Source organism: Danio rerio, chromosome 7, assembly GCF_052040795.2.
Source record: "Danio rerio strain M-AB ecotype USA chromosome 7, GRCz13ab, whole genome shotgun sequence".
Taxonomy (NCBI): domain Eukaryota; kingdom Metazoa; phylum Chordata; class Actinopteri; order Cypriniformes; family Danionidae; genus Danio; species Danio rerio.
In genome coordinates, this window is record NC_141027.1 from 12370001 (window position 1) to 12385601 (window position 15601).

Below are 15601 nucleotides of genomic sequence, written 5' to 3' on the forward strand. Positions count from 1 at the left end.
GAAAAATTAGTTTTCAACACAAGAAGTAAGTGCTGAACTACCGAAAACTATTTAATACTCTATATAAAGGCTTTTTTGGTGATGACAGCGTAAAGACGCCTCTCAAATGGAGAATGAAGTCACATGAATTGCTCAGGTGTGAGTTTTTCAGAGACACCAACAGTGTGTCAAAATCTTGATGATTCTGTGGGTCTCGTTTATCAAATCTGATCTTTAATTTGTGTTTTCTATTGGATTAAAGTCAGGTGATTGGCTGGGCCATTCTACATCTTGATTTTCTTTTCTTTGAAGCGTTTGAGAGTTTCCTTGGCTGTGTTTTGTATCATTGTCTTGCTGAAATGTCCACCCTGGTTTCATCTTTATCATCCTGCTAATGTAGATGTTTGACTGAAGCAGCTGATAATAATTTACAATGAGTAAGGGCAGAGGATTGCCGAATAACTACTGAGAGATTTCAGCTGCTGTCTGGGCTTTCACTGCCTTTCTACATCTCCCTTTCTTCATGTGTTCAATACGTTTTCCCTGTGTCATTTTATTCCATTACACATAACTTCATTTGTTAACTAATTATGTTTGTTTTCTTTGCATATATGGATTTCCTTGGTTGTGACCAACATCTGGTGAAAGTTTCAAGTCAACAGCACCTTTAGAAATATGTTTTCTGAGAAAAATGGCGACATGTTTAATACTTATTTCCCCCACTGTATACTATGGGATATGAACTTAAAAAGTAAGACTTGTGTGGCAAAACTTTTCACTTATTTTTTCATTTTTTTCATGGCAGAATAAAAAATATTACTTCCATATAACTTCCCAACTTAATGTCAAAACAATGTCAAAAAACACACTAAAACAATTGTCTTGACGTCCATTTGACATCCACACGTTGATCTATTTGATCTGGATTATCAACTCAATAAATGTATATATTTTATTATATTATATTATTCTACAAGAAAAAGTTTGTAAATAATTTTTTTTTACGTGTTTTTTGACACCAATGTTAGATGTCCACTTTATGTCATTTTGAAATCAGGGTAGTCAATTGACATTAAATTAATTAGCATCTTTAGTGTTTTTTTTAATGCTTTTTGATGTTGAGTTGATCACTGGGTTGTTTCCCATCTAAAAAAAAAAGTCCTTTTCGGCCTACATTACAAACCCATCTTACCTCTTTAACTCCACCCCTCTGACCACCTGTCTCCATTTACCATCCAATCAAGTCTTAACAATTTGATGCATCTGAAATTGCATGCTTCCCTACTATTTTGCCCCCAAAAACATGGGTGCGTCTCAATCAGCCCCCTTGTTCTCTTTCAGAAGTAAAGGTACAGGAGCTGTCACTGGGGCAGTACCTTTTCAAAAGGTACATATTTGTACTTAAAGGGTCCATAATGGTACCTCAGAGGTACTTTTTAGGTACATCTGGGCACTAATATGCACCTTTGATGTACTACTGAGGACTCTTTGGGTACAAATATGTATGTTTTGAGCGTTCAGTAGTCAGTGCACTGATCAAGGCATCAGCCATTTTAAGTGCTGTCTCAATCGCAACATTCTTTCAGTGCACTGAAACATTTGTGTCCTGAAAAGTCCCACAATGCACCATGAAACTTCTTCGATATGCACTATGCGCCCCTAACGGTCCCATGAAGTGCTTTGAAATGTGCATTTTTCTGTTCAATGTTTGACATGATCTTAACTGAACCACAAAGAGGGTGGGACATAGAGTAACTACTCCCCTTTAAAAATAGTTTCGAGGGGTTGAGCTGAAGCGTATAAAAATAAAAAGTGCTCTGAAGGGGGCGGGGCATGTCAGATACTAGAAAGCATTTGATTGGTCAAGCTTTGATGAGAAAGTGCAGTATTAGGTAATAAAAGCAGTGATCAATTTAGGCGGAAGTGACAAACTTCCAGCTTTGGATGTTTATAGCAGTTTTATATTTTCTAAACGCTAATTTTGTCATGGTTTTGGAGCTAATAATTACCCTTTAAACTACCAGATTGAAACTAACATCTAATTTTTAAATTTATTTTAATTTCGCTGGACCTTTAACGAACGTTCAGAAGTAAGTAAGTAAGTAAGTAAAGTTTATTTATAAAGCACATTTACTTTAGTTTGGCACTGACCAAAGTGCTGAACAAAACCATAGCACACACTCTAAAAGAGTAAAAGATAACAATAAAAGTAATAATAGGAATAAAAGTATTACAGCAACAACCACAATAAAAATTAAAAGCCTGGAAATGCAATAGAATAAAAATGTGTCTTAAGTCTGGACTTAAAAATAGAGAGAGAAGAAGAACTTGTAATATCCGGTGGTAGCTGGTTCCACAAACGAGGAGCAGCGACTGCAAAGGCTCTATCCCCTTTCAGTTTAAGTCGTGACCGAGGAACTTGAAGTAAAATTTTATTTGAGGACCTAAGAGACCGAGGAGTTGACTGTAAGTTAATAAGCTCTGATATATAAGAAGGTGCTTGCCCATTCAGTGCTTTAAAAACAATAAGTAAAATCTTGAACTGAATTCTAAAATTAACAGGAAGCCAATGAAGGGATGCTAAAACTGGTGAGATATGAGCATGTTTTTTGGTGCCTGTTAAAAGTCTAGCTGCCGCATTTTGAACCAACTGCAACCGTGCCAATGAGGATTGGGGGAGACCAACATATAGAGAATTGCAATAGTCTAGGCGAGACGTGATAAAAGCATGTATGACCTTTTCCAGATCTTGAAAGGAAAGAATGGATTTGAGTCTGGAGATGATCCTCAGCTGATAATAACTATTCTTAACCACTGAGCTAATTTGTTTTTCTAGACAAAGCTCAGAATTAAAGATAACACCTAGATTTTTTACTTGCGATTTAACATACGGTGCAAGACTTCCCAAGCCCCCAATATACAACATTCTTGTTTTTGAGGGGCCGAAGAGAATAACTTCAGTTTTGTCATTATTAAGTTGAAGGAAGTTTTTTGCCATCCAACATTTAATATCCTCAAGACAATTAATTAGAGACTGCAGGGAGTTCTGAGATTTTAAAGGAACATACAGCTGAGAGTCATCTGCATAAAAATGAAAAGATGTTATGTTTCCTTATAATATTACCAAGAAGAAGCATATATAAGTTGAAGAGCATTGGACCCAGAATAGAGCCCTGGGGGACACCACACAGAAGAGGGGCAGATGTTGACATAAATTGGCCAACAGAAACTGAAAAACTGAAAGCATGAAATATGAATTGCGTGACCCAAATCAGCAAACGTAATGACAAACAAGCTATGTTTTTCTGAAAAGAATCTGTTCTTTTTATAATGAACATAACTAGGAACCATCTAGCAAACATTTATAATTGTTCAATAGTTGAAATGTTCCTAAAAATCAAATAATCAAATTATTTAGCTATAATGTACTTCTAAAAATGTATTAAATCTAATAGATGAATATAAATATTTGTTTATCAATTCCAGTTTTGATGATGTACACATAAAAAACTAAGTTTGCTGTTTGTTTAAACTACTTATTTAAAATGAGCTGGAACAGCCCACTTCTTGAGTTTTTGGGGGGACCACTTAATTGTTTTATATTCGTCAACTTAAACTTAAAAAAAAAAAAAAAATTATGTTAACCTAATTGCTTTAAGTTGTCCCAAAACAACCCGATAGTATGGACCCCACCATTTTTTACAGATTATAATGTGTCCTAAACGGTACAAAATACTGGGTTTCACACAATTCCTTCATATTGTGTTTCAAGACCCATCTTTTTAAGCAGGCTTTCTTTTGACTACTTTTTTATTATGTTATTTTATATCCATGATGTGTTTGTACCTGCGACTCTCAGAAATAAAGGTACGTGAGCTATCACTGGGGTGATAACTTTTCAAAAGGTACACATTTGTACTTAAAGGGTCCATATTGGTACCTCAAAAGTATATATTGGTCCCCAAAAATTTCAAAAGGAACGCTTTGTACTTTTTAGGTACCAATACCGTTGAAACCAGAAGCTTACATACGCTAAATAAAGGAACATAACCATTTTCAAAAAAAGTCTGATGGTAAATCATACTAAACGTTTACTATTTTAGGTCTGTTAGGATTACCTAATTCATTTACATTTGCTAAATGCCAAAAAAATGCATTAATAATTTTATTAATTTCTAGACAGTCAAAAGTTTACATACATTTCCTTGGTATTTTTTAGTTTTGCTTTTAAACTGTATAACTTTGGTCAGATTTTTTGGGTATCCCTCCACAAGCTTCTCACAACAGTTTGAAGGAATTTGGGCCCCTTCCTCCTGACAGAATTGGTGTGAGTGAGATTTGTTGGCTGTCTTGCTCGCACAAGCTTTTTCAACTCTGCTTGTAAATTTTCTATAGGATTGAGTTCAGGGCTTTGTGATGGCCACCCCAAAACATTCATTCTGTTGTCCTTAAAGCAATTTTTAACTAATTTGGCATTATGCTTAGGGTCATGGTCTTTTCGGAAGACCCATTTGTGGGTTCTTTCTTCATGATGCCATCTATGCTGTGAAGTGGACCAGTTCCTTCTGAAGCAAAACAGCCCCCCAACATGATACTGCCCCCATACTTCACAGTTGGGATGGTGTTCCTAGGCTTGCAAGCTTTCCCCTTTGTCCGCCATATGTAACACTGGTCATTATGGCCAAACAGTTCAATCTTAGTTCCATCAGAGCACAGGACATGTCTCCAAAAATAACTCTTTTTCCCAGTGTAATTTAGCAAATTGTTTTCTGGCTTTTTTCTTGATTCTGGCTTGTTGATTTTCCCATGTTGTCACACAAGGAAGCCGTGTGTTTGAGGTTTTCCTTAAATACTATTCTACTGTTGTGCCTCCAATTAACTCAAATGTTGTTAATTAGCCAATCAGAAGCTTCCAAAACCTTGACATCATCAACTGAGCTTTTTCAGAGGTATGATAATCTTTTTGTATGTAAACTTGACTTTCAAGAAAAGTTATAACAATTTCTCAAAATATCTCTCTCATTATTGTGTTATTAAAAAAAACAGAAACAAATGTGTTAATTCTAACTTACCTTTAGTCACATTAACATCTGACTTTTGTTTAAATAGTTATGTGCCTTTTTATACAGTGTATGTAAACGTATGTACCCTTGAGGTATTAATATGGACATTTTAGGTACAAATTTGTACCTTTTGCAAAAGGTACCACCCCAGTGACAGCTCACATACCTTTATTTCTGAGAGTGTACATGCGTTTAAAATGCTTGTTTGGCAATGTTTTATTAACTGTTTTAATGTGTTCTCCTATGGCTGTTGATGCTCATTGTAAGGTGTTCTCCTATGGCTGTTGATGCTCATTGTAAGGTGAGCTTGGGTGTCTAGAAAGGCACTATTTACAAATAAAATTAGTTATTATTATTATTATTATTATTATTATTATTATTATATGTTGTTTCAACACAAATAAATTAAGTTAACTAACCTTTTTTTTTACAAATTTAAGTGGATTGAACATAAAACAACTAAGTTGTTGCAAAAAATACAAAAGGTAAAAATCTCAAAAATAAAAATTGTGTTGATTCAGCTCATTTTAAATAAGTAGTTTAAATAAGTAGTTTAACAAGCACCAAAAAATAACATATTAAGTGTAAAGTGTAGTGAACCAAGTTCATCACTGACCTTCCCAGTGCTGAATTTCAATAGACAGGCTACTAATGATCGACCTATGAAGCTAGGGTGCTGATTGAGAAACACCCTATGAGTATCAAAAGAGGCATGATTTATTACACTTAACAAATGATTCAATGAATTTACTCATTTTTAAAGTAGGTGATTGTAAACTATTGATATGGGCCGCATGTAAACAAATGAAGCTGAACATTACTAAATTTAATTTGTTTGTTCAAATTCAGCTAATATTAATTTTTGCAAGCAAATTATATTAGTAATATTTAGTCAATTGTTTATATTTGGTACATTAAATTTGAGTAAATTCAATAAATCTTTTTTTTTTTTTAATCAGTATACTTGTGACAAAATGATTAAATAAAGTACCTACTTAAAAGCGTATATACCGTTATAGCCATAGAGTCCTATTAAAATGTATTTTCTTCATCAAATATCCTGTTCCATTCTCAAGTGCTCAGATTAGAGATTTAAACGGGCTTCGGCAGCGTTTCATGTTGACTTTAAAGTAGGATTAAAAACATCGGAAAACATCTCTCATTATACTCCAAAATCTGTGTACTACTGATATTGTTAGTATCAGTGCATTTACACACCACATTTCCTTCACAAAGGCGAATGGTCCAATAACATGTTCCTCTCATATCCACAGAGAAATCAAAAACGCACGTCTCTTAAATTACCTCAAAATAAATTGAGAAGAGATTTTCTCTTTGGGCTGTTCTTTTTCCTCTGATTGTGGAATCCAGTGAAGTGTAATAATCCTCCAGAATAGTCTATACACTCCAGGGTTTTCATCATTTCAGCAATTCTTTGTACGTTAATCAGTGCTGTCTGTGGCTCTGGTTGCACTTCCTCTGGTGGGCTCTAGGTGGCGGCGGTGTCCTGTAAACAGGTCTGACAGCAGCGTTGGCGATACAGATCCACTGAGCAGAGCTTTAAACGCTTGACCGCAGGACAGTAGTGCGTTCTGTCTTTACACTCGCCTACAGAAAGACACACAACACAACGGATAATTAGATTGGTATATTAACTGCAAATCTAAATATACTGGAACATAGACTAAACTAGACATAATCAATGGAAAATTGAAGAACACAGATGTAAGGATTAAGAAAAACAGTAAGTTAAGGATGTTTAACTTAATTTGTTACTTGCATTTTCTTTGAGATGGGGAAATTCACTTGCTGGTAACTGTGCCGAATGGATGTTTCCAGTGTGTGGATAAAATAACTAATGAACAAAAACGAATATAGACAAAAGGCGAAAACCAATAGTAGTTATGGAGCTGGTTTGCAAATGTTTGTAACTTGTTAATGAGTCTTTTGTGTTGTTTGTTATTATAATAGTAGTAGTTACGGTATTATTATTTTTGATAATACCAACAACAACCAGAATACATTGTTACAATAATCACAACAATTGTTATCACTTGTATATTATTCATATTCATATTATTATTGATAATAATACCAACAAATACAAAAATAAAGCATTGTTATTTTAATCCAAAAAATATTATTACTAGTATATTAATATTATTAATACAATTAATAATAACAATAATAAGTGCATCATCAACATTGCTACTACCACCACTAATTATATTTTTTTATTATTATCAATAGTGAATAATAATATTAATAATAAATATTGTTATGATTATTATAATAATAAAATGATAATACAATTAATAAAAACAATAAGTATAATTAAATTAAAACAATAATTATTATTATAAATAATGATCATATTAATAATAATACAATTAATACTAAAAATAATAATAATTATGTATAATAATAATAACAACAATAATAATAGATACAACAATAACGATACTACTTCTACCACTAATACTACTACTACTACTAATAATAATTATTATTTTTTTTAATTATTGCTATTTTTATTATTATTATTATTATTATTATAAATACTGTTATGATAATCAAAAATAGCACTAGTAAAATACTACTACTACTACTACTAATAATAATAATAATAATAATTATTATTATTATTATTATTACAATTATTGATGAAAATATTATTAATAATGGAAATAATAATACTAATAATTATAATAAAATAATAACAATAATAGTAACATCAATAACACTACTACTACCATTATTATTAATATGTATTATTATTAGTAAGAGTATTATTATTATTATTATTATTATTATTATTATTAGAATAATAATATCATTGCTGCTGTTATCATCATCATCATCATCATCATCAACAATTATTTTACCACTAAAAATAACAACAACAATAAAAAAAAAAAAATAATAATTAGTAGTAGTAGAGGTAGTGGTGTTGATGCATAAATTATTATTGTTATTGTTATCAAAAGTTGTATTACCACTATACTAATAATAATAATACAAATAATAATAATTAAACTATAAATATTATTATTTGTGATTATTATATCAATGTTTTGTTTTCTCATTCAGGTTACATACTGTATACCCTGCCAATTAAAAAAAAAAGAATAATAATAATTAAAAAAATAAATAAAATTATATAAAATAAATAATCCTTTTGCCTAAGATGTCAACTTGAATATTGGACCGAAAGGTTATTGCAATGCGTTTTGGGACTTCTGCTTTATTTTTACTTTTGAAATAACGTGTTTCCAGCATTTATTAAAAAGACAATCATTAGAGTGTGACATCATTTCCTCTTCACTGTGCAATGAGAAGAAACACTTCCCGCTCTAAGTCTAACTTGACCGCGGCTTCACACTCTAAAAACAATAAAAACTCATTTATAGGTGTTATTTTATTAAATATTTCTGCACCCAGAAACACGTTAGGTGACACAAAAATGACATTTCATTAAATCTGACCGCAGAAGAGCGAAGAACAAAAAGCAGATGTTTGGATTTCTGAATAGACCGAGCTTTAAAAAAAAATAAAAATCCCAGGAACAAGAGCGAGTTTCCACCCGGGACGCTGTGATAACTTGTAAAAACATGAACAAACAGCAGGTTTTGCAGAGTGACAGAGCAAGCCAATATAATTCCACCCTCAAGTCTGTAATATTTTCCCTAATAAAACATACTAGTGGTGAAGGAGGGTAGACATCTTTATAATAATCTTTATAATGTTTTTTTTTATAATAATAATAATAATAATAATAATAATAATAATAAATTAATAATAATATTATTATTAATATTAATTATTAATATTATTAATGTATTATTAATAATAATAATATTATTATATATAAATATTATATATAAATATAATAATATTATTATTATTATGGGTGATGCAGTGGCGCAGTAGATAGTGCTGCCTCACAGCTAGAAAGCCGCTGGTTCGAACCTCTGCTCAGTTGGCATTTCTGTGTGGAGTTTGCATGTTCTTCCTGCGATTGTGTGGGTTTCCTCCGGGTGCTTTGGTTTCCCCCAAAGTCCGAAGACATGCGGTACAGGTGAACTGGGTAGACTAAATTGTCCGTAGTGTATGAGTGCATGTGTGTGTGGATGTTTCCCAGAGATGGGTTGCGGCTGGAAGGGCATCCGCTGCGTAAAAAAAACGTGCTGGATAAGTTAGTGGTTCATTTCGCTGTGGCGACCTTGGATTAATAAAGGGACTACGCCGACAAGAAAATGAATGAATATTATTATTATTATTATTATTATTATTATTATTATTATTACTTTGCAATTAAATTAAATTAAATTAAATTAAATTAAATTGTTAAATTAAAATGTTGCGACCCCTGATAAAAAAGGGAATGAAAGCCGGATAAAAGTGAGGAGGGCAAAAAAAAAAAAAAAAAAAAATTAATTAAACAGAAAATAAAATAAATAAATTACAATAAAACATTCTTTGTTGCTTAACAGCAATGGCAGCTATGTAAAACACCAACACATATTTCTTGTTAGTTTTGTGGTGTTTTTTATGATGCTGATCATTAATAATGTAAATAAATAATAAAAAATTTTATTTAAAAAAAGCTAATTTATAGGTGATTATTATTACTAATATTAGTATTATTAATTCATTTTCTTTTCGGCTTAGTCCCTTTAATTATCAGGGGTTGCCACAGCGAAATGAACCGCCAACTTATCCAGCATATGTTTTACGCAGCGGATGCCCTTCCAGCCGCAACCCATCACTGGGAAACATCAACACACACTCTAAAATAGCACATGTCTTTGGACTGGAGGAAACCCACGTGAACATGCAAACTCCACACAGAAACGCCAACTGACCCAGCCGAGGCTCAATCCAGCGTCCTTCTTGCTGTGAGGTGAACGTGCTACACACTGCGCCACTGTGCAGCCATTATTATTATTATAATAAATATTTACATTGTTATTACTATTATTATTAATATTAATAACAACAATAATAATAATAATAATAATAATAATAATAATAATAATAATAATAATGTTATTATTATTAATAATAATAATATTATTATTATAAATGTTATTATTATTATTATTATTATTATTATTAGTGTTCCCAAATAAAATATGACGGTGTCGAACAAGTGCAAACATCTTTATAGCAATGGGTTTCTAAGTCAAACAGAGAGACCTACTGCCACAGGAAGTGATGTTGCAGTGTTGCCAGGTAACCGGTCGCCGTTGCCAGGCGCAGTGCTGGTCTGGTAGAGTTTTCTTGTTCTGGCGATGGACACACTCCACTCTGCGGGACTGGAAGCCACTGCCGCAGGCCACAGTGCACGTCCTCCAGGGGAAGACTTTCCAGTGTACATCACACATCTCCGAGGAGCAGTTCCTCACCGCTGACGGCCTGGACAGCAGTAGATAGCACACGTTAAAATAGTGCTGCGTTGAAGAAGAAGAAGAAGAAGAAGAAGAAGAAGAAGAAATGTTTAGCAGTACAAGAATGGCACCTTTCTTTCGGGTCGCATGTTTTGGATGTGGAGTTGCTGAAGAGTCTGCATGATACTGTTCTGGTCTGTGTGGCCATCGCTGGACCCAGACACCGACCTGCACACTAACGGACATCAAAATGATTAACAACATAGCATGACAGTATATATTTGAAGTGAATTATTAGCCCCCCTTTTTACCCCCCATCCCCCCACCCCCCATTTCTAAACATAATAGTTTTAATAACAGATTTATTTTACCTGACAGTAAATAATATTTGACTGACTAGATATTTATCAAGATGCTAACATTCAGCTTAAAGTGACATTTAAAGGCTTGACTGGGTAATTAGGCAAGTTAGGGTAATTAGGCAAGTCATTGTATAACAGGGGTTTGTTTTTAGACAGTCAAAAAATATTGGGGACGACCACATCGAATGTGCTTTTTGTATTGAGAGGCTTAACTAACGGACGTGAGCGTTTCACACACTGCTTATGCACCCTGTAGGCCTCGCGTTTTACCTCGCAGTTGAGAAAAAGTCAACTCTAAGCGGAAAAAGCGTGCTACGTTAGTAGCGTCAAGAAGACTTTGAAAGATGGAGGAGAGACCAGTGGTTGCTCTTTTGAGTTATGCAGAGCTTTATGACTTAAATTTTGAATAGCACAATATTATTAAATATCAAAATTATAACAATATCAACAGCAATATTCTTGCACAATATGCAGCTGATTCAGTCGTTGCCTGGCATGTTTGTAGTAATTGACCCCTAAGGGGGATAATAATATTGATCTTAAATGGTTTCGAAAAAATTGAAAACTGCTTTTATTCTAGCCAAAATAAATCAAATAAGACTTTCTCCAGAAGAAAAAAATATTATAGGAAATACTGTGACAAATTTCATGAAAAATGCTCTCTTAAAAATCAAATGAGGGCTTTCATTCAATATATATGTAATATATATGTAAATATTTCATTCAAGCGCAGGTTTCATTTTCATGTTTTGCACCACATTGTTTAAAGAGCAAATCTATTTGCGCCACTTTGTGTATGAGCGTGCTGGTCTAAAAAGGAGTAGTGTTGAGGCACCAAAATATCTTTACATATGAAAAATATAAAGGATTAAAATGGCACAAAAATAATTATTTTCTATATAAATATAAAAACCACTACCTCCATGCCTTCTTCACATCGGGGGGTTTGGAATCAAGCTTTATGGTAGTCTATTTATTTATGACACTTTGCATTTGTGTAATGTTATTATTATTAGTTGTATTTAATATAGGCATATTTATATTTGCTTAAATAAAAACAAGTTTAGATATGTCCACCTGACATGTTTTGGAGATGTCATCATCACTATATGTGTTTGCATATAACTATTGCAAAGTTTTTTAATTACAACAATGTAATTAATGTTGTAATAGGGCTATTTAATATCCACACATTTATGTATTATTGACCACCAAAATAATGACACACATTTTTTTAAGTTTTGCTCATCTTAAAGTGTTACAATCACTACAGAAAACTACAGATGCATCACTGAACTGGACTACAAATAACATAACATCATGCACCTCACGCACACCAGTTCCTGTTTACCTTTGATCACATACACACACAGCTGGTAACTCATCAGGGACTGATTAGCTAGACTTTATTTTCACCCCTCACACAAACACAAGTTTAGGAGTCTTGGGTTGCATCTGAAATTGGTGTGTTGATAGGGATAGAGTTGAGTAGCAGTCTATGTCAGTCAGACTAGTTGGTTTGGCTATCTGACTGGTTATCTATCAATGAATCGTAGCGCGAGTGTGATGTAGTGAAGTAACATAGCAAGTAAACAGCTCAAGTCAAGAAGGACCACTATATTTTATAGCAATATTTTCCCTACATTTCTCAAATAATTGCAAATTATATGGATTATTAGACTGCCAGACATTTTTTTTCAGGAGCGAATCTCTTCATGGTGAGTGACAGCTACTGTGATAATGGTGCTAAATACAGTTTTGTTCATGCTTTGCATGCACACATTGGAGGTTTTGGTCACCCATTGTGAACGAGAAAAAAGACACTGCCCTGTGTCCTTCCATGCAGGCGCAAAACACACACTCTAGTTTCAGTCGACTGCTGTCCGTTTGGTGTGTTCACGATCAGCTTTTTTGTCCAGAAGTGAGTAAAGCCTGGTTAATACTTCTGCGTCAAGTGACTGGCGTAACCCACGGCGCATGCAACGCGCGTAGCTGTGCATTTATACTTCTGCACGCTGTCTCTGTTGTTCTGCATTAACACTTCCGAAACGCTAGTTGGCAGTGAGGTGTAAATGTTCCTCTGAGTTTCTTCGCTGCTGTTTTGCTTTTGTTGAACACTTCCGGGATGTACAAGTGGCTCAAACTCGCTCATTTAGAGGCAGGAACCGGCGGACCTGCAACAACTTTAACTAGGAGTTAACACAAAACAAAACTTTCCATCCGGAGCTCCTTCACCAGACTCATCACTTGTAAACAATGGCTCTATCAGGCTTGCACCATTCACGCGGCTCTCGGTCCCGCCCAGACTCGTCAGCGCTACCAAGCCGACCAATCACAGAGCTTACGCTACGCGTCGTTGAAACGTGTAGTTACATTTTTTGAGAGGTGCACGTCAGCGACGCCAAAAGCCACGTCGAAGGGCTATGCGTCAGCACCGTAGCATACGCCGGCGTTTGACGCAGAAGTATAAATCAGCCTTAAATGTGAGGCAACAACACAGTTTGGGTTTCGTCGACTTGGTGCTGTAAGGTTATAATATCTAACCCTGAGAACTGTTGTGAAAATTCTACGAGACGAGACCACGAGAATTTTCAGTCACCAAAACTCACCTTTCTGATCTAAGAAGAAGATCAGGAAACCAGCTGTTCAATTGAAATCACCCTGAGCCCCTCTTCCTGACCTTCACTTTACCTTCTCCACCAGAGCAGATCACTCACGTTTCCACGCAAAATGTCCAAGTTTTTAATTCGGTGCATCTTGTAGCTCTATATTCATGTTTGGTATCATTTTAAATGTCTCTGTGTGATTGGTAAAATGGTCTCAATTTAACTGTAATATTTTACAATTTTACTTGTGTATGTTGATCTGGTTTTCGGCTTTGATAAAATCTTGTCCAGATGCTTCACCCAGAGCAAAGGTTTCACACCTAAAACTCACTAAGGCCCCATTTACACTAATGCGTTTTAGCTTGAAAATGCATAATTTTTTGCTACGGTTACGTCATCCGTCCACACTACGCCAGAGTTTTCAAGCGCCGAAAACTGAGCGTTTTGGAAACGATGAAGAGGCCGTTTTCATCCAAAAATGCTGCTGCTTCGTCTCAGTGTGAATGGGGGAAAACAGAGACATCTGAAAACGGAGGCGGGGCTGTCGATATTCACCTCTCTGATTGGAGCTTTTTCTCAATATTAAGAAGCCTACACACAGTTAAAGTTCTGCTTCCTCTCCCTGTAAGTTCAGACTTCGCAAGTTTGATATGGAAAACAGACTGCCGAGAACATATCGGTTAAATCTTCAAAAGGAACAGTGTACTTTATAACCTTATTCACATCACCCTGGCTACATTGTTTCACTCTCCTAACAATAAAATGAAAACATGAAGGAACTGCTATTTTCATTTTAATATTAACAACTTAACAGAAAGCAGAAATGTTGAAGCGTTGTGTTGCATATACATCTTCACCGTATGCGTATTCATAACAAAACGGAGCCTATAACATCACTGCCTCCTTTTATTTTCATTGAAATTACAAAACATCCCCTCTCTTTTGCTGAATATCAGTTTTAATAATCAATAATGGCCATTATAAAAGTATAATGTACAATAAGTTCATACATTATAGGAGATAAAGGCAAGCGATTACTCAATATGCAGAATGTATGTGGTTAGATTAATTATTAATTGATCTTTGCACTCAGCAAAAACACGTTACCCGAGAACAAGTAGTAGATTCAAAAGACCAAAGTCAGGAATATGTTGTTAGATATAGACAACAAGATGAATTACATATCACGTTTAACAAATATAGTGAGATTAGATCCAGCGGGAGATCCTTGATGAACACTCTCATCTGGGTAGATAGGCTGCAGCACATGCCAGAGAGTGTGTGTGTGGTCACGTGATGTGCGTTTTCAGTGTTTCGGTGTAGACGGAGAGCTGTTCAGAAACGCTGGGTGAAACGCTAGTGCAAACGCGGATCGTTTTCATTCTAAAACGCCATTTTAAAACTTAAACACACTAGTTTAAACGGGGCCTAACAGGCAAGGGTCGTTGTGAAGCTTTTTGTTGTCTTGAATTTATAACTGTTTGTTCTGACCTGAGTATTTAAGGGAAAGGTGCAAAGGATTGGTATCTTGCAGGCAAGATGCCCTGTTGCAGTGTGTGAGCCTCTGAGCCTTTGCATCAGAGACTTATAAGCTGCAATGTACTTTATACATTTAGAACTCTTGGATTTATCTTTGAGTAACTGATGTTGTACATTTCTATATTGGCATGATACACTTTCATCTGGAAAATAAAGTGTTAAGTTTTGATTCATTCTGAATTCTCCTGAAATCTTTTATATCCAGGAGATTAAGTGGAGTCTGCGCTTCCATTATGTTTGTGACATGATTATTTGAGATTATATGAAAATGATTAAATCAGCTACTCTTTTAGGATGAGAGATCAGGAGGCAACCAGACTATTTGAGTATTAGTTAACCCTACATCTTCAGATTAACTTCAGTGTTGAGACAATATCCGTGAGAAGAAATGCAATCCTGAGGCGTGGAACTCTAAACGGCGTTTGGCCCATAATGAACGTATAACTGAAGAGTATGGAATCAGATATAGATCAAAACTCTAAACTGTGATACGTTCTTACAATTATGAATACTGCTTAAATTTGATGGTCACTTAAAACTGGAATCAGATTAAATTCGGAGCTGAAAAACAAATGTAAATAAATTCTAATAACCAACAGAATTCTTTTCAGAAGTACTAGAAAAGGCTTACATGCGTTAACCATGCTGTTAGTTTGGTCATT

At 34.4% G+C, this 15601-nt stretch overlaps 1 protein-coding gene across 1 annotated transcript in view; it reads right to left on the reverse strand.

Annotated features, from left to right (window-relative positions):
* Nucleotides 1-5561: 5561 nt before the first annotated feature.
* adamtsl3 (ADAMTS like 3) overlaps nucleotides 5562-15601 on the reverse strand; it is a 403073-nt gene continuing 393033 nt past the window's right edge. The window contains exons 29-31 of the mRNA XM_087260149.1: nucleotides 10564-10667; nucleotides 10246-10460; nucleotides 5562-6650 (exon numbers count right to left, since the gene is read on the reverse strand). Of these exons, the coding sequence (XP_087116275.1) occupies nucleotides 6532-6650; nucleotides 10246-10460; nucleotides 10564-10667 (438 nt within the window). The 3' untranslated portion in view covers nucleotides 5562-6531. The remainder of the gene's footprint in view (nucleotides 6651-10245; nucleotides 10461-10563; nucleotides 10668-15601) is intronic.